The 25,055-nt window shown below is 56.1% G+C and overlaps 1 protein-coding gene across 1 annotated transcript in view; it reads left to right on the top strand.

The window, feature by feature from the left end:
- LOC147718071 (adenylate kinase isoenzyme 5-like) overlaps nucleotides 1-25,055 on the top strand; it is a 312,172-nt gene that overhangs the window by 22,720 nt on the left and 264,397 nt on the right. Inside the window, exon 2 of the mRNA XM_086919902.1 lies at nucleotides 9,650-9,836. Within this exon, the coding sequence (XP_086776028.1) occupies nucleotides 9,650-9,836 (187 nt within the window). The remainder of the gene's footprint in view (nucleotides 1-9,649; nucleotides 9,837-25,055) is intronic.

The following is a 25,055-nucleotide window of genomic DNA, read 5'->3' as shown; positions in this document are numbered from 1 at the left end:
TGTGAGAACTCCACGTTGAGTACCCAGTGTACTCCTGCCTGCACTGCTGGTGCGCCACGAACTTTGAGGACAGAACCAGGAGTACGACGCCTACTCCAGGCCGCACCGCTGGTGCGCCACGAACCCTGAGACTAGAATCACAGCCTCATCGGGGGTACTGTGGAGATTGTATCGTTATTCACCTACTGAGAGAGTTATATCAAGAATTCTATATTTTTACTAGAACTCTGTGTCATGTCTATTTTATCGTGGGTCTCCTCGACCACTACGTGCAATCCGAAATACTTGGCCCGCTAACTAAAGAGAATAAACCTGCCTGCCCTCGCTACCATCCTCCCAAGGGGAGCAGGCGTCATTTGGGGAAGGGCCCCTCCCTTCCTGTACGTGGGAGTGGGGTTCCTACTGGACTGGGGTGCGACCCTCAGCCAGGTGGGGGTTCCATTTCTAACAGGAAACCTAGCAAACCCATACAGAGGAGTCCGGTATGGAGAGACTTGACTGGCTCTCACCAGGTTCCGTTACCCAGAATCCCTAGCAAACCTCAAACTTTCTTAAAAACAACACATTTTCCTCACATTTCGAAGCAGAAAGTTCTGAAATCTGCGGGGAACAACAAACTTGGACCCACCCAGCATTTCCCAAAGTCTCCCAATAAAAATAGTACTGGGCATGTGTGGCTAGGCCTAGTGCCCATTGCAAAAAATGGCCCAAAATGTACTGTGGAGACTCAAAAAAAAGACTTGGTTTTGCAAGGGGGGCACCTGAGTTTTTGGTCCCGGGCTCGGCAGACATCTAGGGAAATGTTAGAAGGAGTGATCCCAGGGGGGTCAGAATGTATTCTCCCGACCTTCCCGTGATCCACCTCTTCCAGGAATGCTGCTGAGTCCTAACGTGAAGTCCTCGCCGGGGAGGACGCCGGGTCTAAGATCGTACACACTGAGCTCACACCACACTTATGAACGGACACCACACTGTGGTTTTCAGTAAGCAAGTTCTTTATCAACAGTAGATCTTTATGCAAAATGAACACTTATTTACAAGCGATCAAGGGATCGTAAAGTCTCAGTTATGGGGATCAAGGAAGCGGGACAGTCTCAGTATCAGGCCAGTACGAAGCTTACCCTGCGCACAGCTCTCAATCCTCGAGCCGGGGGATACCGGCGATGGTGGTCGTACCAGCTGCTGTACTCACTCCTCTTGCTTCAGGTCGTGTTGGTAGCGTCGATGGTCCAGCCAGACCAAGGTTCTCCTCGAGCCGCGACGAGGTCAGCAGGGCTCGATCCAGAGTTAACAGAGTGTCTGTCAGTTCTTGCGGAGCCGCAACAACGTCAGCATGGCTCAGGGTGTTCAGCGAATTTCCTTAGAGTTACAAGGATGAACCGCGACGAGGTCAGCAGGGCTCCGAGGTTCCAGTTCCTTCTTCACGGGGATGGACCGCGACAGTGTCTGTAGGGCTCGATGAGTTCCAAAGTTCAGTCTTGTCCCCAAGGGTTGAGCCGCGATCAGATCAGCAGGGCTCTCTTGTCCAGGATACAACTGCCCGCTAGTTCTTGGGCGCCCCTTGATATAGCGCAATGCCCCTTTGATGTCCGGACCCTCTCAGGCGAAGATCTCATGCCTCGGGGCTGGTCGCCGGGGAGTTCCGTCGGCTGGCCCTTTGATCCTCTTGAAGATGCGTCCGGGGATTCCCAGACGCCCAGCAGGGTCTGAAGCCAGCTCTCGGGGAGGCCAGAGGTGCGATCGAAACCAGCCCACGGGGGAAGGCCAGAGGTGTGAGCGAAACCAGTCCCCCAGAGGAGGCCGGAGGTGCCATCGAAACTCTTTAGTCCTATCTCACTCAGGAAACCCTTTACCCCCCAGGCATGGCGCGTCTGCAGCCTAAGTTTCGCTGGGACCGGGGTCGGGCAAGGCTATGGGGTCAGGGATCTCGGGAAGGGTAATGGCGGCTGGTGGCCCTGTGGGGTGATACAGGTTCAGGGTGCCCGGTACCGGGAGGAGCATGCAGGGATGGTTGTCCGTTGGTAGGGTCGTGTAGGGAGCTGGGCGGACAGGGAACGGAACGACCAGGGGTTTTGGGGTGCAGGGCTGGGCTAACGGGGCACTGAGGAACAGAGGGAACCACGCCACGGGGCCAGGTCCAACAGGAAACCTACCAAACCCAGACATTTCTAAAAACTAGACACCCGGGGGAGTCAAAGGAGGTGTGGCTTATGTGGGTTGGCAGGGGTGGTAGAGAGGGTGTCACTGTTGTCTGAGGTGATGCTGTGGGGGTTGGGAGGGGTGGTGGAGAGGGTGTCCCTGTTGTCTGAGGTGATGCAGTGGGGGTTGGGAGGGGTGGTGGAGAGGGTGTTCCTGTTGTCTGAGGTGATCTCTGGGGGTCGGGAGGGGTGGTGGAGAAGGCGTCCCTGCTGTCTGAGGCGATGCTTTGGGGTTTGGGAGGGGTGGTGGAGAGGGTGTCACTGATGTCTGAGGTGATGCTGTGGGGTTGGGAGGGGTGGTGGAGAGGGTGTCCCTGTTGTCTGAGGTGATGCTCTGGGGGGAGGGGTGGTGGAGAGGGTGTCACTGCTGTCTGAGGTGATGCTGTGGGGGTTTGGAGGGGTGGTGGAGAGGGTGTCCCTGTTGTCTGAGGTGATGCTCTGGGGGGAGGGGTGGTGGAGAGGGTGTCACTGCTGTCTGAGGTGATGCTGTGGGGGTTTGGAGAGGTGGTGGAGAGGGTGTCCCTGTTGCCTGAGGTGATGCTTTGGGGGTTGGGAGGGGTGGTGGAGAGGGTGTCACTGATGTCTGAGGTGATGCTCTGGGGGTTGGGGTGGTGGTGGTGAGGGTGTCCCTGTTGTCTGAGGTGATGCTTTGGGGGTTGGGAGGGGTGGTGGAGAGGGTGTCCCTGTTGTCTGAGGTTATGCTTTGGGGAATGGGAGGGGTGGTGGAGAGGGTGTCACTGTTGTCTGAGGTGATGCTGTGGGGGTTGGGAGGGGTGGTGGAGAGGGTGTCACTGATGTCTGAGGTGATGCTGTGGGGGTTGGGAGGGGTGGTGGAGAGGGTGTCACTGATGTCTGAGGCGATGCTCTGGGGGTTGAGAGGGGTGGTGGAGAGGGTGTCACTGTTGTCTGAGGTGATGCTCTGGGGGAGGGGTGGTGGAGAGGGTGTCACTGATCTCTGAGGTGATGCTCTGGGGGTTGAGAGGGGTGGTGGAGAGGGTGTCACTGCTGCCTGAGGTGATGCTCTGGGGGTTGGGAGGGGTGGTGGAAAGGGTGTCCCTGTTGTCTGAGGTGATGCTGTGGGGGTTGGGAGGGGGGTGGAGAGGGTGTCCCTGATGTCTGAGGTGATGCTCTGGGGGTTGGGAGGGGTGGTGGAGAGGGTGTCACTGCTGTCTGAGGCGATGCTGTGGGGGTTGGCAGGGGTGGTAGAGAGGGTGTCACTGTTGTCTGAGGTGAAGCTGTGGGGGTTGGGAGGGGTGGTGGAGAGGGTGTCACTGCTGTCTGTGGCGATGCTGTGGGGGTTGGGAGGGGTGGTGGAGAGGGTGTCACTGCTGTCTGTGGTGATGCTCTGGGGGTCGGGTGGTGGAGAGGCTGTCACTGTTGTCTGAGGCGATGCTGTGGGGGTTGGGAGGGGTGGTGGAGAGGGTGTCACTGCTGTCTGAGGTGATGGTCTGGGGGTTGGGAGGGGTGGTGGAGAGGGTGTCACTGGTGCCTGAGGTGATGCTGTGGGGGCTGGGAGGGGTGGTGGAGTGGGTGTCCCTGTTGTCTGAGGCGATGCTGTGGGGGTCGGGTGGTGGAGAGGGTGTCACTGTTGTCTGAGGCGATGTTGTGGGGGTTGGGAGGGGTGGTGGAGAGGGTGTCACTGCTGTCTGAGGTGATGCTCTGGGGGTTGGAGGGGTGGTGGAGAGGGTGTCACTGGTGCCTGAGGTGATGCTGTGGGGGCTGGGAGGGGTGGTGGAGTGGGTGTCCATGTTGTCTGAGGCGATGCTGTGGGGGTTGGGAGGGGTGGTGGAGAAGGAGTCCCTGTTGTCTGAGGTGATGCTCTTTGGGTCAGGAGGTATGGTGGAGAGGGTGTCACTGCTGTCTGAGGCGATGCTATGGGGGTTAGGAGGGGTGGTGGAGAGGGTGTCACTGCTGTCGAGGCGATGCTGTGGGGGCTGGGAGCGGTGGTGGAGAGGGTGTCACTGTTGTCTGAGGTGATGCTCTGGGGTCGGGGTGGTGGAGAAGGTGGCACTGTCGTCTGAGGCAATGCTGTTGGGGTTGGGAGGGGTGGTGGAGAGGGTGTCACTGATGTCTGAGGTGATGCTCTTTGGGTCAGGAGGCATGGTGGAGAGGGTGTCACTTTTGTCTGAGGTGATGCTGTGGGGGTTGGGAGGGGTGGTGGAGAGGGTGTCACTGCTGTCTGAGGCGATGCTGTGGGGGTTAGGAGGGGTGGTGGAGAGGGTGTCACTGATGTCTGAGGTGATGCTCTTTGGGTCAGGAGGTATGATGGAGAGGGTGTCACTTTTGTCTGAGGTGATGCTGTGGGGGTTGGGAGGGGTGGTGGAGAGGGTGTCACTGTTGTCTGAGGTGATGCTCTGGGGGAGGAGTGGTGGAGAGGGTGTCACTGTTGTCTGAGGTGATGCTCTGGGGGAGGAGTGGTGGAGAGGGTGTCATTGCTGTCTGAGGCGATGCTGTGGGGTTTGGGAGGGGTGATGGAGAGGGTGTCACTGGTGCCTAAGAAGATGCTCTGCGGAGGGAAGAGGAGGGGAGGGGAAGCGAGGACAGGGGGTGGGATATCTGTATTTTCTGCAAACAGATGCTCTTTGGTTGTTTAGGACTCACCTTGCATTGCAGCGCTGCTCACTCTGCGAGACATATTGGGAGAGGAGATTTAAGAAGGGGGCTTGAAGCCCGCCCCTCATTTTCATTGGATGGCGTCATTGTTTATGGTAAACGTTGGGCTCACATTCAAAAGGAGGCTTCTTTGTTACCGCCCTTTCTCCTTTTGGGATGGCCCATCCGGGGTGATGCTTTGCTTCATGGCTGTCGCGAAGCAATTTCTTATCTAAATGAGGCGTGTTATCTAAACGAGCCGTGAATCAATGGATCCAGTCTGGATGGGCCGTCCCAAAAGGAGGAAGGGCTGCAGGCGGGCACAACGCGCATGGCGCGCTTTCACTTTCCGATTCCGTGGCGACAGCTCGTTTGCTCTCTGACTTGTTTACATTAGCACCTTGTACGTGACAGGTGCACATCGTAGTCAAAAGGGAAACGTTCTGATACAGGAAGTGCAAGGCGGGCGCCCAGGTAACTTGACTGCGGGAATCTCAAGGTGCTGAAATAATGTCCACTTTTCAGGTGTGGAGCCTATTGGTTTTCTTTTTTTTTTATTATAGCCTTTGACCAGTCTCGGCTGAAGGCACATGCTTTGCCCTTGTGCAGCTTTCTCTGGGGAACTGGTGCCTTCGCTCGCCTCCTGCTGTGAAGTGTAGGGTGTGGCCCTCAGCCTGCTCTCTCAGCGAGGGCCCTTGAATGATGCTCTGCAGACTTCATTGCTCCAAAGGCTGTCCCCTGGCCCGCCAGAGCGTAGGAGACCATATGGTCTCCATTTTACCTGGACACGCGTGCTTACCAAACCCTCTCCCTCGCAGGGGCTTTTAGAAACTGCCTCTCTTGAATGTTTGAGTCCAGTGCAATAGATTACACAATAACAAGAAAGTGAACTATTGCCATGTTGCATTACACCATTTGATTAATGCTTCAGACAGGGAAAAAACAATAACATTTACAATGCTAACAGCTCAAAATAATGAAACTGCGAGACCTATTGCATTGCAAATGCTTGTTTTAGCTCCTCACTGAGATGCAAATGATGGGTTTACACAAGCAAAGAACACAAAGAACGGCAGAGCAAGGTGAAGCACTTAGGGGCAGATTTATGTTTCCTGGTGCATCCCTGCAAATCAGCAGGGATGCACCAGGAAACTTGCGACACGCATCTCAATCCTTGCGCCACCACTGATGCGCTGCATTTACAATGCGGTGCATCCTGGCGCAAGGAAATGCAGATGCGTGTCGCATCTACTGCCGTAACGTTGGCGCTGTGCTGGAGTTGTGTCGCGGGCGCGACGAAACTCCAGCACTGTGCCAACCCTGCCCATGCTTAAAATGGTGCGACAAGCCTTACGCCTGCTTCAAGCAGACGCAAGGTTTTGACGCATCGGGGTTGGAAAAGTGACTTGTAGATTTCACTCAGCCACTTTTCAGAGGCGTTCCTGTGGCGGAACGGCCCTCCCCTGCGCCAGAACGCCCAAATGAAACCTGACGCAAGTTTCATGTGGCGCAGGGCTTTACAACGTGACGCATTTTCCTGGATGCGTCACGTTGTAAATACCCCTCAGCATGGCACTGGCTTTATGCCTCCGCTGCGTCACAGAAGCGACGCAACAGTGGCGTAAAAGTGCCGCAAGTGACTTGTAAATCTGCCCATAATTCCAATTAATTCATGTCTTCACAATAAGTGCAACTACTCCCAGCATCCGCCGTTGATAGATGCTCCAGATTCAGGGAGGTTCACAGGTAAGGAAGGTGCCCTCAAAAGAAGCGTCATTGGAGGCGGCCACGTAGAATCCATCTCTGCTTTATTCTTAGTTTCGTAAACACCGCAAACAGCCAACGCGTTTCGGTTCTTGTTGCCAAAGAACCTTCCTCAGGGCTTCGATCTATAAAAAGAGTGTATGTGACCTTCATATGTTGGACAGACACTGGAGAGCACCGGGTGACGGACATGAGGGGTGTGTTTCAATGCAGATCGAAGCAGCAGCAGCAGGATGCTGGCCCCAGGGAGGGTGGACACATGTGCCCGCCTTGGATGACGCTTGAGTGCAGCTTCCTTGTCTATGAACCCCCCTCAGATGCAAATGAGCTGGAATCAAAGGCTCCTGAACAAAGGACACATCTGCATAAAGACAAAGAGCGCTCGGAGGCAGCTCATGAAGGAATAAACATATTTACATAAAGCATTGGTAACAAAGCAGCGCAGGCCCAGGAGCTGCTGCCCCCGTCCCCGACCCCCCTCAAACAGTCTTTAGTGCCCCCCCTCTCCATCACGAGTCCAGAAAGACAGGCCTGCCCCCCTCCCATCACGAGTCCTGAGAGTGAGGCCTGCCCCCCCATCACGAGTCCAGAGAGTGAAGCCTGCCCCCCATCACGAGTCCAGAGAGTGAGGCCTGCCCCCCGCATCATGAGTCCAGAGAGTCAGACCTGCCCCCATCACGAGTCCAGAGAGTGAGGCCTGCCCCCCCATCACGAGTCCAGAGAGTGAAGCCTGCCCCCCCATCACGAGTCCAGAGAGTGAGGCCTGCCCCCCGCATCATGAGTCCAGAGAGTCAGACCTGCCCCCCCCATCACGAGTCCAGAGAGTGAGGCCTGCCCCCCCATCACGAGTCCAGAGAGTGAAGCCTGCCCCCCCATCACGAGTCCAGAGAGTGAGACCTGCCCCCCCTCCATCACGAGTCCAGAGAGTGAGGCCTGTCCCCTCCATCACGAGTCCAGAGAGTGAAGCCTGCCCCCCCATCACGAGTCCAGAGAGTGAGGCCTGCCCCCCCATCACGAGTCCAGAGAGTGAGGCCTGCCCCCCCCTGCATCACGAGTCCAGAGAGTGAGGCCTGCCCCCCCCTGCATCACGAGTCCAGAGAGTCAGACCTGCCCACCCCCTCCATCACGAGTCCAGAGAGTCAGACCTGCCCCCCCCCATCACGAGTCCAGAGAGACAGGACTGCCCCCCCCCCCCCCATCACGAGTCCAGAGAGACAGGCCTGCCCCCCCTCCATCACAAGTCCAGAGAGTCAGACCTGCCCCCCCCTCCATCACGAGTCCAGAGAGTGAGGCATGCCCCCCCTTTTGCAGGGCTTCATAAAGGGAGAGGGGAGTGGACCCTGAGAGACCCAGCAAGGGTTCATAGCTTCCGCGCTCCTCTGTGCTGCTCTGCTCCCCCAGGGGTCTCACTTGCTTCTTCTTTCTCCACAGAGCTCCTCTGCACTCCCCAGGGGTCTCACTTGCTTCTTTTCTCTCCAGAGAGCTCCTCTGCGCTCCCTCACAGGGGTCTCACTTGCTTCTTTTCTCTCCACAGAGCTCCTCTGCGCTCCCTCACAGGGGTCTCACTTGCTCTTCTTCTCTCCACAGAGCTCTTCTGCGCTCCCTCACAGGGGACTCACTTGCTTCTTCTCTCTCCACAGAGCTCCTCTGCACTCCCCCGGGGAACTCTCTTGCTTCCTCTCTCTCCACAGAGCTCCTCTGCACTGCTCCCTCAGGGGTCTCACTTGCTTCTTCTCTCTCCACAGAGCTCATCTGTACTTCTCCCCCACAGGGGTCTCACTTACTTCTACTCTCTCGACAGAGCTCCTCTGCACTGCTCCCTCAGGGATCTCACTTGCTTCATCTTTCTCCACAGAGCTCCTCTGCACGGCTCCCTCAGGAGTCTCACGTTCTTCTTTGTTCTCTGAAGAGCTCCTCTGAGCTCCCTAGGGGACTTACATGCTTCTTCTCTCTCCACAGAGCTCCTCTGCACTGCTCCCTCAGGGGTCTGACTTGCTTCTACTCTCTCCACAGAGCTCCTCTATACATCTCCCTCAGGGGTCTCACTTGCTTCTTCTCTCTCCACAGAGCTCCTCTCAGCTCCCCCACAGGGGTCTCACTTGTTTCTTTCTCTCTCTCCACAGAGCTCCTCTGCGCTCCCTCACAGGGGTCTCACTTGCTTCTTTCTCTCTCTCCACAGAGCTCCTCTGCGCTCCATCACAGGGGTCTCTCTTGCTGCTTCTCTATCCACAGAGCTTCTTCGCACTCCCCCAGGGGTCTCACTTGCTCTTTCCCTCGCCACAGAGCTCCTCTGCACTGCTCCCCCAGGGGTCTCACTTGCTTTTTCTCTCTCCACAAAGCTCCTGTGCGCTCCCTCACAGGGGTCTCACTTGCTTCTTCTCTCTACACAGAGCTCCTCTGCACTGCTCCCTCACAGGGGTCTCACTTGCTTCTTTCTCTCTCACCACAGAGCTCCTCTGCACTGCTCCATCACAGGGGTCTCTCTCGCTGCTTCTCTATCCACAGAGCTTCTTCGCACTCCCCCAGGGGTCTCACTTGCTCTTTCTCTCTCCACAGAGCTCCTCAGCGCTCCCTCACAGGGGTCTCACTTGCTTCTTTCTCTCTCTCCACAGAGCTCCTCTGCGCTCCATCACAGGGGTCTCTCTCGCTGCTTCTCTATCCACAGAGCTTCTTCGCACTCCCCCAGGGGTCTCACTTGCTCTTTCTCTCTCCACAGAGCTCCTCTGCGCTCCCTCACAGGAGTCTCACTTGCTTCTTCTCTCTCCACAGAGCTCCTCTGCACTGCTCCCTCACAGGGGTCTCACTTGCTTCTTCTTCTCTCCACAGAGCTCCTCTGCACTGCTCCCCCAGGGGTCTCACTTGCTTCTTCTCTCTCCACAGAGCTCCTCTGCACTGCTCCCTCACAGGGGTCTCACTTGCTTCTTCTCTCTCCACAGAGCTCCTCTGCGCTCCCTCACAGGGGTCTCACTTGCTTCTTCTCTCTCCACAGAGCTCCTCTGCGCTCCCTCACAGGGGTCTCACTTGCTTCTTCTCTCTCCACAGAGCTCCTCTGCGCTCCCTCACAGGGGTCTCACTTGCTTTTTCTCTCTCCACAGAGCATGCTCACAGGCTTGATGTATTACCGGCCAGAAGACCCCCTGGATTACCTGGAGAGCTGCCTGCAGAGGGCCCGGCTCCTGGGAGGCCCTGACAAGGTTCAGTGGGACACATTCATTGGTCAGGAGCCTCGGACGCTGCCACCCATCCACGGAGGGCTGGGACGGAGGCCTGTGTTCTGGACAGGTGAGTGTCGGGCTGGGGAATTCCGTCAGAATGGTCTGTGGAGCGCCCGGGGGGTCATGACCCTGAGGTGTGTGCTGGGTGCCCTCGAGACAGAGTCCCAGAGACTGGAGTGTGTTACACAGTTATTGAAGCTAATGTGATGGAGTGATGTATGGGGCAGCTGGCCACATCTGGTGCCTGAAAGGGGGCGAGGGACCAACTGTGGCTGGAGGTTTTACCTACTGGTGAGCAAAAAAACAAACCAACACAATTTTCTACAAAACCCTCCAGGGAAAGGCAAGCACGACCTCTCGACTCCTTCAGAGTATCACTGACTGAAGCCAGCAGGCGGCCCCTCTGACCCTCCTCCACCTCAAAGCTTCCAAAACTTCCTTTCATCTTCTGCTGCCCTTGCAGTCAGAGCTCTCATCAGCAGCTCCTGACTGGAAGAGGCCCTACACTCTCAATGATCTCCATCTGAGAGGACCTTTAAAGATGGCAGAGCAGACCAGCCTCTCTTCTCTTGGACCTTTCAGCAGCCTTTGGCACAGTGGACCACTTTACACTCAGAATAGAGGGCACCCCCTTCCCTTGGATCACATCCTACACACACCAAAACAAGCAGCCCCCACGCGCCTCCATTCTCTTCTAAACCTTACAGCTTTAAAGCAGAAGCCCCTGGAGGGTCAGCCATCTCACCTTTGCTTTTCAACATCTACATGAAATCATTCCCATTGGGGCAGTCGCCTTCAGCTAGGGGCGATTTCTGTTTCAGCTGCAGCTCTGAAGGGGCGGGGCTAACACCAGTAAACAGCGCAGTAAGCAGCGCACAACACCTGGCCTAGGTTCACAAAGTGCACATGTTAGATTGAGCAGATGCCTTTCTCCGGCCAGCCGCTCATGCGCACCAAGGCCTCTCTCCACCTGCACATTCAGAGACCGGGGGTTGAATAAAGCCGCAACCCCAGTCTCTGCCAGTGGCAGCTCAAGCCAATCCTGGTGCGGTTCTTTCTGGGAGCAGCATCTGCAGCTCAAGCCAATCCTGGTGCTGTTCTCTGTACGGAAGCTGCGTCTGCAGCTCAAGCCAATCCTGGAGCTGTTCTCTTTACGGGAGCTGCGTCTGCAGCTCAAGCCAATCCTGGCGCTGTTCTCTGTACGGAAGCAGCGTCTGCAGCTCAGGCCAATCCTGGCGCTGTTCTCTTTACGGGAGCTGCGTCTGCAGCTCAAGCCAATCCTGCTACTGTTCTCTGTACGGAAGCTGCGTCTGCAGCTCAAGCCAATCCTGGCGCTGTTCTCTGTATGGAAGCTGCGTCTGCAGCTCAAGCCAATCCTGGTGCTGTTCTCTGTATGGAAGAAGCGTCTGCAGCTCAAGCCAATCCTGGCGCTGTTCTCTGTACGGAAGCTGCGTCTGCAGCTCAAGCCAATCCTGGCGCTGTTCTCTATACGGAAGCTGCGTCTGCAGTTCAAGCCAATCCTGGCGCTGTTTTCTGTACAGGAGCAGCGTCTGCAGCTCAAGCCAATCCTGGCGCTGTTCTCTGTACGGAAGCTGCGTCTGCAGCTCAAGCCAATCCTGGCGCTGTTCTCTGTACGGAAGCTGCGTCTGCAGCTCAAGCCAATCCTGGCGCTGTTCTCTGTACGGAAGCTGCGTCTGGAGCTCAAGCTAATCATGGCGCTGTTCTCTGTATGGAAGCAGCGTCTGCAGCTCAAGCCAATCCTAGAGCTGTCACTGTACGGGAGCAGCGTCTGCAGCTCAAGCCAATCCTGGCGCTGTTCTCTGTACGGGAGAAGCGTCTTCAGCTGAAGCCAATCCTGGCGCTGTTCTCTGTACGGGAGCAGCGTCTGCAGCTCAAGCCAACCCTGGCGCTGTTTCGTTTATGGAAGCTGTGTCTGCAGCTCAAGCCAATCCTGGCGCTGTTCTCTGTACTGAAGCTGTGTCTGTAGCTCTGGCCAATCCTGGCGCTGGTCTCTGTATGGAAGCAGCGTCTGCAGCTCTAGCCAATCCTGGCGCTGTTCTCTGTACAGGAGCAGTGTCTGCAGCTCAAGCTAATCCTGGCGCTGTTCTCTTTCGGAAGCTGCGTCTGCAGCCAAGCCAATCCTGGCTCTGTTCTCTGTACGGAAGCTGCGTATGCAGCTCAATCCAATCCTGGCGCTGTTCTCTGTACAGGTGCAGCGTCTGCAGCTCAAGCCAATCCTGGCGCCCTTCTCTGTACGGGAGCAGCGTCTGCGGCTCAAGCCAATCCTGGCGCTGTTCTCTGTATGGAACTGCGTCTGCAGCTCAAGCCAATCCTGGCGCTGTTCTCTGTATGGAGCTGCGTCTGCAGCTCAAGCCAATCCTCGCGCTGTTCTCTGTACGGAAGCAGCGTCTGCACCTCAAGCCAATCCTGGCGCTATTCTCTGTACGGAAGCAGTGTCTGCAGCTCAAGCCAATCCTGGCGCTGTTCTCTGTACTGAAGCTGTGTTCTGCAGCTCAGGCCAATCCTGGCGCTGTTCTCTGTACGGGTGCTGCGCCTGCAGCTCAAGCCAATCCTGGCACTGTTCTCTGTACTGAAGCTGTGTCTGCAGCTCAAGCCAATCCTGGCGCGGTTCTCTGTACAGGAGGAGAGTCTGCAGCTCAAGCCAATCCTGGCGCTGTTCTCTATACGGAAGCAGCCTCTGCAGCTCAAGCTAATCCTGGCGCTGTTCTCTGTACGGAAGCTGTGTCTGCAGCTCAAGCCAACCCTGGTGCCATTCTCTGTACAGGAGCAGCGTTTGCAGGCACTGTTCTCTGTACGGAAGCTGCGTCTGCAGCTCAAGCCAATCCTGGCACTGTTCTGTGTATGGAAGCTGGGTCTGGAGCTCAAGCCAATCCTGGCACTGTTCTCTGTACAGAAGCAGCATCTGCAGCCTGAGCCAATCCTGGCGCTGTTCTCTGTACGGAAGCTGCATCTGCAGCTCAAGCCAATCCTGGCACTGTTCTCTGTACGGAAGCCGCGTCTGCAGCTCAAGCTAATCCTGGCGCTGTTCTCTATACGAAAGCTGCGTCTGCAGCTCAAGCCAATCCTGGAGCTGTTCTCTGTACGGGAGCAGTGTCTGCAGCTCAAGCCAATCCTGGTGCTGTTCTCTGTACGGTAGCTGCGTCTGCAGCTCAAGCTAATCCTGGCGCTGTTCTCTATATGGAAGCTGCGTCTGCAGCTCAAGCCAATCTTGGAGCTGTTCTCTGTACGGGAGCAGCGTCTGCAGCTCAAGCCAATCCTGGCGCTGTTCTCTGTACGGAAGCTGCGTCTGCAGCTCAAGCTAATCCTGGCGCTGTTCTCTATATGGAAGCTGCGTCTGCAGCTCAAGCCAATCCTGGCGCTGTTCTCTATACAGAAGCTGCGTCTGCAGCTCAAGCCAATCCTGGTGCTGGTCTCTGTACGGGAGCAGTGTCTGCAGCTCAAGCCAATCCTGGTGCTGTTCTCTAAACGGTAGCTGCGTCTGCAGCTCAAGCTAATCCTGGTGCTGTTCTCTATACGGAAGCTGCGTCTGCAGCTCAAGCCAATCCTGGAGCCTTTCTCTGTACAGGAGCAGCGTCTGCAGCTCAAGCCAATCCTGGCGCTGTTCTCTGTACAGGAGCAGCGTCTGCAGCTCAAGCCAATCCTGGCGCTGTTCTCTGTACGGAAGCTGCGTCTGCAGCTCAAGCTAATCCTGACGCTGTTCTCTATATGGAAGCTGCGTCTGCAGCTCAAGCCAATCCTGGCGCTGTTCTCTGTACGGAAGCTGCGTCTGCAGCTCAAACCAATCCTGGTGCTGTTCTCTGTACGGGAGCTGTGTCTGCAGCTCAAGCCAATCCTGCTGTTGTTCTCTGTACGGGAACTGTGTCTGCAGCTCAAGCCAATCCTGGTGCTGTCTCTGTACGGGAGCAGTGTCTGCAGCTCAAGCCAATCCTGGAGCTGTTCTCTGTACGGGAGCAGTGTCTGCAGCTCAAGCCAATCCTGGTGCTGTCTCTGTACGGGAGCAGTGTCTGCAGCTCAAGCCAATCCTGCTGCTGTTCTCTGTACGGGAGCAGGGTCTGCAGCTCAAGCCAATCCTGGAGCTGTTCTCTGTACGGGAGCAGTGTCTGCAGCTCAAGCCAATCCTGCTGCTGTTCTCTGTACGGGAGCTGTGTCTGCAGCTCAAGCCAATCCTAGTGCTGTTCTCTGTACTGGAGCAGTGTCTGCAGCTCAAGCCAATCCTGGTGCTGTTCTCTGTACGGTAGCTGCGTCTGCAGCTCAAGGTAATCCTGGCGCTGTTCTCTATACGGAAGCTGCGTCTGCAGCTCAAGCCAATCTTGGAGCTGTTCTCTGTACGGGAGCAGCGTCTGCAGCTCAAGCCAATCCTGGCGCTGTTCTCTGTACGGAAGCTGCGTCTGCAGCTCAAGCTAATCCTGGCGCTGTTCTCTATATGGAAGCTGCGTCTGCAGCTCAAGCCAATCCTGGCGCTGTTCTCTGTACGGAAGCTGCGTCTGCAGCTCAAGCCAATCCTGGTGCTGTTCTCTGTACGGAAGCTGCGTCTGCAGCTCAAGCCATTCCTGGCGCTGTTCTCTGTACCGAAGCTGTGTCTGCAGCTCAAGCAAATCCTGGCGCTGTTCTCTGTACGGGAGCAGCGTCTTCAGTTGAAGCCAATCCTGGCGCTGTTCTCTGTACGGGAGCAGCGTTTTCAGCTCAAGTCAATCCTGGCGCTGTTCTCTGTACGGGAGCAGCATCTGCAGCTCAAGCCAATCCTGGCGCTGTTTCGTTTATGGAAGCTGTGTCTGCAGCTCAAGCCAATCCTGGCGCTGTTCTCTGTACTGAAGCTGTGTCTGTAGCTCTGGCCAATCCTGGCGCTGGTCTCTGTATGGAAGCAGCGTCTGCAGCTCTAGCCAATCCTGGCGTTGTTCTCTGTACAGGAGCAGCGTCTGCAGCTCAAGCTAATCCTGGCGCTGTTCTCTTTCGGAAGCTGCGTCTGCAGCCAAGCCAATCCTGGCTCTGTTCTCTGTACGGAAGCTGCGTATGCAGCTCAATCCAATCCTGGCGCTGTTCTCTGTACAGGTGCAGTGTCTGCCGCTCAAGCCAATCCTGGCCCCATTCTCTGTACGGGAGCAGCGTCTGCAGCTCAAGCCAATCCTGGCACTGATCTCTGTATGGAACTGCGTCTGCAGCTCAAGCCAATCCTCGCGCTGTTCTCTGTACGGAAGCAGCGTCTGCAGCTCAAGCCAATCCTGGCGCTGTTCTCAGTACGGAAGCAGTGTCTGCAGCTCAAGCCAATCCTGGCGCTGTTCTCTGCACTGAAGCTGTGTCCTGCAGCTCCGGCCAATCCTGGCGCTGCCAATTCCGGCACTGTTCTCTGTACTGAAGCTGTGTCTGCAGCTCAAGCCAATCCTGGCGCGGTTCTCTGTACAGGAGCAGCGTCTGCAGCTCAAGCCAATCCTGGTGCTGTTCTCTGTACGGAAGCAGCGTCTGCAGCTCAAGCTAATCATGGCGCTGTTCTCTGTACGGAAGCTGTGTCTGCAGCTCAAGCCAACCCTGGCGCCATTCTCTGTACAGGAGCAGCGTTTGCAGGCACTGTTCTCTGTATGGAAGCTGTGTCTGGAGCTCAAGCCAATCCTGGCGCTGTTCTCTGTACGGAAGCAGCGTCTGCAGCCTGAGACAATCCTGGCGCTGTTCTCTGTACGGAAGCTGCATCTGCAGCTCAAGCCAATCCTGGCACTGTTCTCTGTACGGAAGCTACGTCTGCAGCTCAAGCTAATCCTGGCGCTGTTCTCTATACGAAAGCTGCGTCTGCAGCTCAAGCCAATCCTGGCACTGTTCTGTGTATGGAAGCTGTGTCTGGAGCTCAAGCCAATCCTGGCGCTGTTCTCTGTACGGAAGCAGCGTCTGCAGCCTGAGACAACCCTGGCGCTGTTCTCTGTACGGAAGCTGCATCTGCAGCTCAAGCCAATACTGGCACTGTTTTCTGTACGGAAGCTACGTCTGCTGCTCAAGCTAATTCTGGCGCTGTTCTCTATACGAAAGCCGCGTCTGCAGCTCAAGCCAATCCTGGCACTGTTCTGTGTATGGAAGCTGTTTCTGGAGCTCAAGCCAATCCTGGCGCTGTTCTCTGTACGGAAGCAGCGTCTGTAGCCTGAGACAATCCTGGCGCTGTTCTCTGTACGGAAGCTGCATCTGCAGCTCAAGCCAATCCTGGCACTGTTCTCTGTACGGAAGCTACGTCTGCAGCTCAAGCTAATCCTGGCGCTGTTCTCTATACGAAAGCTGCGTCTGCAGCTCAAGCCAATCCTGGAGCTGTTCTCTGTACGGAAGCAGCGTCTGCAGCTCAAGCCAATCCATTGCGCTGTTCTCTGTACTGAAGCTGTGTCTGCAGCTCAAGCCAATCCTGGCGCTGCTTCTCTGTACGGAAGCAGCGTCTGCAGCTCAAGCCAATCCTGGTGCTGTTCTCTGTACAGAAGCAGCGTCTGCAGCCTTAGCCAATCCTGGCGCTGTTCTCTGTACGGAAGCTGCGTCTGCAGCTCAAGCCAATCCTGGCGCTGTTCTCTGTACCGAAGCTGCATCTGCAGCTCAATCCAATCCTGGCACTTTTCTCTGTATGGAAGCTGTGTCTGCAGCCAAGCCAATCCTGGGGCTGTTCTCTGTACGGAAGCTACGTCTGCAGCTCAGCCAATCCTGGTGCTGTTCTCTGTACGGACGCTGCGTATGCAGCTCAATCCAATCCTGGCGCTGTTCTCTGTACAGGTGCAGCGTCTGCAGCTCAAGCCAATCCTGGCGCCCTTCTCTGTACGGGAGCAGCGTCTGCGGCTCAAGCCAATCTTGGCGCTGTTCTCTGTATGGAACTGCGTCTGCAGCTCAAGCCAATCCTGGCGCTGTTCTCTGTATGGAGCTGCGTCTGCAGCTCAAGCCAATCCTCGCGCTGTTCTCTGTATGGAAGCAGCGTCTGCAGCTCAAGCCAATCCTGGCACTATTCTCTGTACGGAAGCAGTGTCTGCAGCTCAAGCCAATCCTGGCGCTGTTCTCTGTACTGAAGCTGTGTTCTGCAGCTCAGGCCAATCCTGGCGCTGTTCTCTGTACGGGTGCTGCGCCTGCAGCTCAAGCCAATCCTGGCACTGTTCTCTGTACTGAAGCTGTGTCTGCAGCTCAAGCCAATCCTGGCGCGGTTCTCTGTACAGGAGGAGAGTCTGCAGCTCAAGCCAATCCTGGCGCTGTTCTCTATACGGAAGCAGCCTCTGCAGCTCAAGCTAATCCTGGCGCTGTTCTCTGTACGGAAGCTGTGTCTGCAGCTCAAGCCAACCCTGGTGCCATTCTCTGTACAGGAGCAGCGTTAGCAGGCACTGTTCTCTGTACGGAAGCTGCTTCTGCAGCTCAAGCCAATCCTGGCACTGTTCTGTGTATGGAAGCTGGGTCTGGAGCTCAAGCCAATCCTGGCACTGTTCTCTGTACGGAAGCAGCATCTGCAGCCTGAGCCAATCCTGGCGCTGTTCTCTGTACGGAAGCTGCATCTGCAGCTCAAGCCAATCCTGGCACTGTTCTCTGTACGGAAGCTGCGTCTGCAGCTCAAGCTAATCCTAGCGCTGTTCTCTATATGGAAGCTGCGTCTGCAGCTCAAGCCAATCTTGGAGCTGTTCTCTGTACTGGAGCAGCGTCTGCAGCTCAAGCCAATCCTGGCGCTGTTCTCTGTACGGAAGCTGCGTCTGCAGCTCAAGCTAATCCTGGCGCTGTTCTCTATATGGAAGCTGCGTCTGCAGCTCAAGCCAATCCTGGCGCTGTTCTCTGTACGGAAGCTGCGTCTGCAGCTCAAGCCAATCCTGGCACTGTTCTCTGTACGGAAGCTGCGTCTGCAGCTCAAGCTAATCCTGGCGCTGTTCTCTATACGAAAGCTGCGTCTGCAGCTCAAGCCAATCCTGGAGCTGTTCTCTGTACGGGAGCAGTGTCTGCAGCTCAAGCCAATCCTGGTGCTGTTCTCTGTACGGTAGCTGCGTCTGCAGCTCAAGCTAATCCTAGCGCTGTTCTCTATATGGAAGCTGCGTCTGCAGCTCAAGCCAATCTTGGAGCTGTTCTCTGTACTGGAGCAGCGTCTGCAGCTCAAGCCAATCCTGGCGCTGTTCTCTGTATGGAAGCTGCGTCTGCAGCTCAAGCTAATCCTGGCGCTGTTCTCTATATGGAAGCTGCGTCTGCAGCTCAAGCCAATCCTGGCGCTGTTCTCTGTACGGAAGCTGCGTCTGCAGCTCAAGCCAACCCTGGTGCTGTTCTCTGTACGGGAGCAGTGTCTGCAGCTCAAGCCAATCCTGGTGCTGTTCTCTGTACGGTAGCTGCGTCTGCAGCTCAAGCTAATCCTGGTCTTGTTCTCTATACGGAAGCTGCGTCTGCAGCTCAAGCCAATCCTGGAGCCTTTCTCTGTTTGGGAGCAGCGTCTGCAGCTCAAGCCAATCCTGGCGCTGTTCTCTGTACAGGAGCAGCGTCTGCAGCTCAAGCCAATCCTGACGCTGTTCTCTGTACGGAAGCTGCGTCTGCAGCTCAAGCTAATCCTGACGCTGTTCTCTATATGGAAGCTGCGTCTGCAGCTCAAGCCAATCCTGGCGCTGTTCTCTGTACGGAAGCTGCGTCTGCAGCTCAAACCAATCCTGGTGCTGTTCTCTGTACGGGAGCTGTGTCTGCAGCTCAAGCCAATCCTGCTGTTGCTCTCTGTACGGGAACTGTGTCTGCAGCTCAAGCCAATCCTGGTGCTGTCTCTGTACGGGAGCAGTGTCTGCAGCTCAAGCCAACCCTGGAGCTGTTCTCTGTACGGGAGCAGTGTCTGCAGCTCAAGCCAATCCTGGTGCTGTCTCTGTACGGGAGCAGTGTCTGCAGCTCAAGCCAATCCTGCTGCTGTTCTCTGTACGGGAGCAGGGTCTGCAGCTCAAGCCAATCCTGGCACTGTTCTCTGTACGGAAGCTACGTCTGCAGCTCAAGCTAATCCTGGCGCCGTTCTCTATACGAAAGCTGCGTCTGCAGCTCAAGCCAATCCTGGCACTGTTCTGTGTATGGAAGCTGTGTCTGGAGCTCAAGCCAATCCTGGCGCTGTTCTCTGTACGGAAGCAGCGTCTGCAGCCTGAGACAATCCTGGCGCTGTTCTCTGTACGGAAGCTGCATCTGCAGCTCAAGCCAATCCTGGCACTGTTCTCTGTACGGAAGCTACGTCTGCAGCTCAAGCTAATCCTGGCGCTGTTCTCTATACGAAAGCTGCGTCTGCAGCTCAAGCCAATCCTGGAGCTGTTCTCTGTACGGAAGCAGCGTCTGCAGCTCAAGCCAATCCATTGCGCTGTTCTCTGTACTGAAGCTGTGTCTGCAGCTCAAGCCAATCCTGGTGCTGCTTCTCTGCACGGAAGCAGCGTCTGCAGCTCAAGCCAATCCTGGTGCTGTTCTCTGTACGGAAGCTGCGTCTGCAGCTCAAGCCAATCCTGGCGCTGTTCTCTGTACCGAAGCTGTGTCTGCAGCTCAAGCCAATCCTGGCGCTGTTCTCTGTACGGGAGAAGCGTCTTCAGCTGAAGCCAATCCTGGCGCTGTTCTCTGTACGGGAGCAGCGTCTGCAGCTCAAGCCAACCCAGGCGCTGTTTCGTTTATGGAAGCTGTGTCTGCAGCTCAAGCCAATCCTGGCACTGTTCTCTGTACTGAAGCTGTGTCTGTAGCTCTGGCCAATCCTGGCGCTGGTCTCTGTATGGAAGCAGCGTCTGCAGCTCTAGCCAATCCTGGCGCTGTTCTCTGTACAGGAGCAGTGTCTGCAGCTCAAGCTAATCCTGGCGCTGTTCTCTTTCGGAAGCTGCGTCTGCAGCCAAGCCAATCCTGGCTCTGTTCTCTGTACGGAAGCTGCGTATGCAGCTCAATCCAATCCTGGCGCTGTTCTCTGTACAGGTGCAGCGTCTGCAGCTCAAGCCAATCCTGGCGCCCTTCTCTGTACGGGAGCAGCGTCTGCGGCTCAAGCCAATCCTGGCGCTGTTCTCTGTATGGAACTGCGTCTGCAGCTCAAGCCAATCCTGGCGCTGTTCTCTGTATGGAGCTGCGTCTGCAGCTTAAGCCAATCCTCGCGCTGTTCTCTGTACGGAAGCAGCGTCTGCAGCTCAAGCCAATCCTGGCGCTATTCTCTGTACGGAAGCAGTGTCTGCAGCTCAAGCCAATCCTGGCGCTGTTCTCTGTACTGAAGCTGTGTTCTGCAGCTCAGGCCAATCCTGGCGCTGTTCTCTGTACGGGTGCTGCGCCTGCAGCTCAAGCCAATCCTGGCACTGTTCTCTGTACTGAAGCTGTGTCTGCAGCTCAAGCCAATCCTGGCACTGTTCTCTATACGGAAGCAGCCTCTGCAGCTCAAGCTAATCCTGGCGCTGTTCTCTGTACGGAAGCTGTGTCTGCAGCTCAAGCCAACCCTGGTGCCATTCTCTGTACAGGAGCAGCATTTGCAGGCACTGTTCTCTGTACGGAGCTGCGTCTGCAGCTCAAGCCAATCCTGGCACTGTTCTGTGTATGGAAGCTGGGTCTGGAGCTCAAGCCAATCCTGGCACTGTTCTCTGTACGGAAGCAGCATCTGCAGCCTGAGCCAATCCTGGCGCTGTTCTCTGTACGGAAGCTGCATCTGCAGCTCAAGCCAATCCTGGCACTGTTCTCTGTACGGAAGCTGCGTCTGCAGCTCAAGCTAATCCTGGCGCTGTTCTCTATACGAAGCTGCGTCTGCAGCTCAAGCCAATCCTGGAGCTGTTCTCTGTACGGGAGCAGTGTCTGCAGCTCAAGCCAATCCTGGTGCTGTTCTCTGTACGGTAGCTGCGTCTGCAGCTCAAGCTAATCCTGGCGCTGTTCTCTATATGGAAGCTGCGTCTGCAGCTCAAGCCAATCTTGGAGCTGTTCTCTGTACGGGACCAGCGTCTGCAGCTCAAGCCAATCCTGGCGCTGTTCTCTGTACGGAAGCTGCGTCTGCAGCTCAAGTTAATCCTGGCGCTGTTCTCTATATGGAAGCTGCGTCTGCAGCTCAAGCCAATCCTGGCGCTGTTCTCTGTACGGAAGCTGCGTCTGCAGCTCAAGCCAATCCTAGTGCTGTTCTCTGTACGGGAGCAGTGTCTGCAGCTCAAGCCAATCCTGGTGCTGTTCTCTAAACGGTAGCTGCGTCTGCAGCTCAAGCTAATCCTGGTGCTGTTCTCTATACGGAAGCTGCGTCTGCAGCCCAAGCCAATCCTGGAGCCTTTCTCTGTACGGGAGCAGCGTCTGCAGCTCAAGCTAATCCTGACGCTGTTATCTATATTGAAGCTGCGTCTGCAGCTCAAGCCAATCCTGGCGCTGTTCTCTGTACGGAAGCTGCGTCTGCAGCTCAAGCTAATCCTGACGCTGTTCTCTATATTGAAGCTGCGTCTGCAGCTCAAGCCAATCCTGGCGCTGTTCTCTGTACGGAAGCTGCGTCTGCAGCTCAAACCAATCCTGGTGCTGTTCTCTGTACGGGAGCTGTGTCTGCAGCTCAAGCCAATCCTGCTGTTGTTCTCTGTACGGGAACTGTGTCTGCAGCTCAAGCCAATCCTGGTGCTGTCTCTGTACGGGAGCAGTGTCTGCAGCTCAAGCCAATCCTGGAGCTGTTCTCTGTACGGGAGCAGTGTCTGCAGCTCAAGCCAATCCTGGTGCTGTCTCTGTACGGGAGCAGTGTCTGCAGCTCAAGCCAATCCTGCTGCTGTTCTCTGTACGGGAGCAGGGTCTGCAGCTCAAGCCAATCCTGGAGCTGTTCTTTGTACGGGAGCAGTGTCTGCAGCTCAAGCCAATCCTGCTGCTGTTCTCTGTACGGGAGCTGTGTCTGCAGCTCAAGCCAATCCTAGTGCTGTTCTCTGTACTGGAGCAGTGTCTGCAGCTCAAGCCAATCCTGGTTCTGTTCTCTGTACGGTAGCTGCGCCTGCAGCTCAAGGTAATCCTGGCGCTGTTCTCTATACGGAAGCTGCGTCTGCAGCTCAAGCCAATCTTGGAGCTGTTCTCTGTACGGGAGCAGCGTCTGCAGCTCAAGCCAATCCTGGCGCTGTTCTCTGTACGGAAGCTGCGTCTGCAGCTCAAGCTAATCCTGGCGCTGTTCTCTATATGGAAGCTGCGTCTGCAGCTCAAGCCAATCCTGGCGCTGTTCTCTGTACGGAAGCTGCGTCTGCAGCTCAAGCCAATCCTGGTGCTGTTCTCTGTACGGAAGCTGCGTCTGCAGCTCAAGCCATTCCTGGCGCTGTTCTCTGTACCGAAGCTGTGTCTGCAGCTCAAGCAAATCCTGGCGCTGTTCTCTGTATGGGAGCAGCGTCTTCAGTTGAAGCCAATCCTGGCGCTGTTCTCTGTACGGGAGCAGCGTTTTCAGCTCAAGCCAATCCTGGCGCTGTTCTCTGTACGGGAGCAGCATCTGCAGCTCAAGCCAATCCTGGCGCTGTTTCATTTATGGAAGCTGTGTCTGCAGCTCAAGCCAATCCTGGCGCTGTTCTCTGTACTGAAGCTGTGTCTGTAGCTCTGGCCAATCCTGGCGCTGGTCTCTGTATGGAAGCAGCGTCTGCAGCTCTAGCCAATCCTGGCGTTGTTCTCTGTACAGGAGCAGCGTCTGCAGCTCAAGCTAATCCTGGCGCTGTTCTCTTTCGGAAGCTGCGTCTGCAGCCAAGCCAATCCTGGCTCTGTTCTCTGTACGGAAGCTGCGTATGCAGCTCAATCCAATCCTGGCGCTGTTCTCTGTACAGGTGCAGCGTCTGCAGCTCAAGCCAATCCTGGCCCCATTCTCTGTACGGGAGCAGCGTCTGCAGCTCAAGCCAATCCTGGCGCTGTTCTCTGTATGGAACTGCGTCTGCAGCTCAAGCCAATCCTCGCGCTGTTCTCTGTACGGAAGCAGCGTCTGCAGCTCAAGCCAATCCTGGCGCTGTTCTCAGTACGGAAGCAGTGTCTGCAGCTCAAGCCAATCCTGGCGCTGTTCTCTGCACTGAAGCTGTGTTCTGCAGCTCCGGCCAATCCTGGCGCTGTTCTCTGTACGGGTGCTGCGCCTGCAGCTCAAGCCAATCCTGGCACTGTTCTCTGTATTGAAGCTGTGTCTGCAGCTCAAGCCAATCCTGGCGCGGTTCTCTGTACAGGAGCAGCGTCTGCAGCTCAAGCCAATCCTGGTGCTGTTCTCTGTACGGAAGCAGCGTCTGCAGCTCAAGCTAATCATGGCGCTGTTCTCTGTACGGAAGCTGTGTCTGCAGCTCAAGCCAACCCTGGCGCCATTCTCTGTACAGGAGCAGCGTTTGCAGGCACTGTTCTCTGTATGGAAGCTGTGTCTGGAGCTCAAGCCAATCCTGGCGCTGTTCTCTGTACGGAAGCAGCGTCTGGAGCTCAAGCCAATCCTGGCGCTGTTCTCTGTACGGAAGCTGCATCTGCAGCTCAAGCGAATCCTGGCACTGTTCTCTGTACGGAAGCTACGTCTGCAGCTCAAGCTAATCCTGGCGCTGTTCTCTATACGAAAGCTGCGTCTGCAGCTCAAGCCAATCCTGGCACTGTTCTGTGTATGGAAGCTGTGTCTGGAGCTCAAGCCAATCCTGGCGCTGTTCTCTGTACGGAAGCAGCGTCTGCAGCCTGAGACAATCCTGGCGCTGTTCTCTGTACGGAAGCTGCATCTGCAGCTCAAGCCAATCCTGGCACTGTTCTCTGTACGGAAGCTACGTCTGCAGCTCAAGCTAATCCTGGCGCTGTTCTCTATACGAAAGCTGCGTCTGCAGCTCAAGCCAATCCATTGCGCTGTTCTCTGTACTGAAGCTGTGTCTGCAGCTCAAGCCAATCCTGGCGCTGCTTCTCTGTACGGAAGCAGCGTCTGCAGCTCAAGCCAATCCTGGTGCTGTTCTCTGTACGGAAGCAGCGTCTGCAGCCTTAGCCAATCCTGGCGCTGTTCTCTGTACGGAAGCTGCGTCTGCAGCTCAAGCCAATCCTGGTGCTGTTCTCTGTACGGAAGCTGCATCTGCAGCTCAATCCAATCCTGGCACTTTTCTCTGTATGGAAGCTGTGTCTGCAGCCAAGCCAATCCTGGGGCTGTTCTCTGTACGGAAGCTACGTCTGCAGCTCAAGCCAATCCTGGTGCTGTTCTCTGTACGGAAGCTGCGTATGCAGCTCAATCCAATCCTGGCGCTGTTCTCTGTACAGGTGCAGCGTCTGCAGCTCAAGCCAATCCTGGCGCCCTTCTCTGTACGGGAGCAGCATCTGCGGCTCAAGCCAATCCTGGCGCTGTTCTCTGTATGGAACTGCGTCTGCAGCTCAAGCCAATCCTGGCGCTGTTCCCTGTATGGAGCTGCGTCTGCAGCTCAAGCCAATCCTCGCGCTGTTCTCTGTATGGAAGCAGCGTCTGCAGCTCAAGCCAATCCTGGCACTATTCTCTGTACAGAAGCAGTGTCTGCAGCTCAAGCCAATCCTGGCGCTGTTCTCTGTACTGAAGCTGTGTTCTGCAGCTCAGGCCAATCCTGGCGCTGTTCTCTGTACGGGTGCTGCGCCTGCAGCTCAAGCCAATCCTGGCACTGTTCTCTGTACTGAAGCTGTGTCTGCAGCTCAAGCCAATCCTGGCGCGGTTCTCTGTACAGGAGGAGAGTCTGCAGCTCAAGCCAATCCTGGCGCTGTTCTCTATACGGAAGCAGCCTCTGCAGCTCAAGCTAATCCTGGCGCTGTTCTCTGTACGGAAGCTGTGTCTGCAGCTCAAGCCAACCCTGGTGCCATTCTCTGTACAGGAGCAGCGTTTGCAGGCACTGTTCTCTGTACGGGGCTGCGTCTGCAGCTCAAGCCAATCCTGGCACTGTTCTGTGTATGGAAGCTGGGTCTGGAGCTCAAGCCAATCCTGGCACTGTTCTCTGTACGGAAGTAGCATCTGCAGCCTGAGCCAATCCTGGCGCTGTTCTCTGTACGGAAGCTGCATCTGCAGCTCAAGCCAATCCTGGCGCTGTTCTCTATACGAAGCTGCGTCTGCAGCTCAAGCCAATCCTGGAGCTGTTCTCTGTACGGGAGCAGTGTCTGCAGCTCAAGCCAATCCTGGTGCTGTTCTCTGTACGGTAGCTGCGTCTGCAGCTCAAGCTAATCCTGGCGCTGTTCTCTATATGGAAGCTGCGTCTGCAGCTCAAGCCAATCTTGGAGCTGTTCTCTGTACGGGACCAGCGTCTGCAGCTCAAGCCAATCCTGGCGCTGTTCTCTGTACGGAAGCTGCGTCTGCAGCTCAAGTTAATCCTGGCGCTGTTCTCTATATGGAAGCTGCGTCTGCAGCTCAAGCCAATCCTGGCGCTGTTCTCTGTACGGAAGCTGCGTCTGCAGC

The sequence above is a fragment of the Lissotriton vulgaris genome, chromosome 5, assembly GCF_964263255.1.
Source record: "Lissotriton vulgaris chromosome 5, aLisVul1.2, whole genome shotgun sequence".
Taxonomy (NCBI): domain Eukaryota; kingdom Metazoa; phylum Chordata; class Amphibia; order Caudata; family Salamandridae; genus Lissotriton; species Lissotriton vulgaris.
The sequence above is the reverse complement of the archived record's forward strand: the minus strand, read 5'-3'. Positions and strand labels throughout refer to the sequence as shown.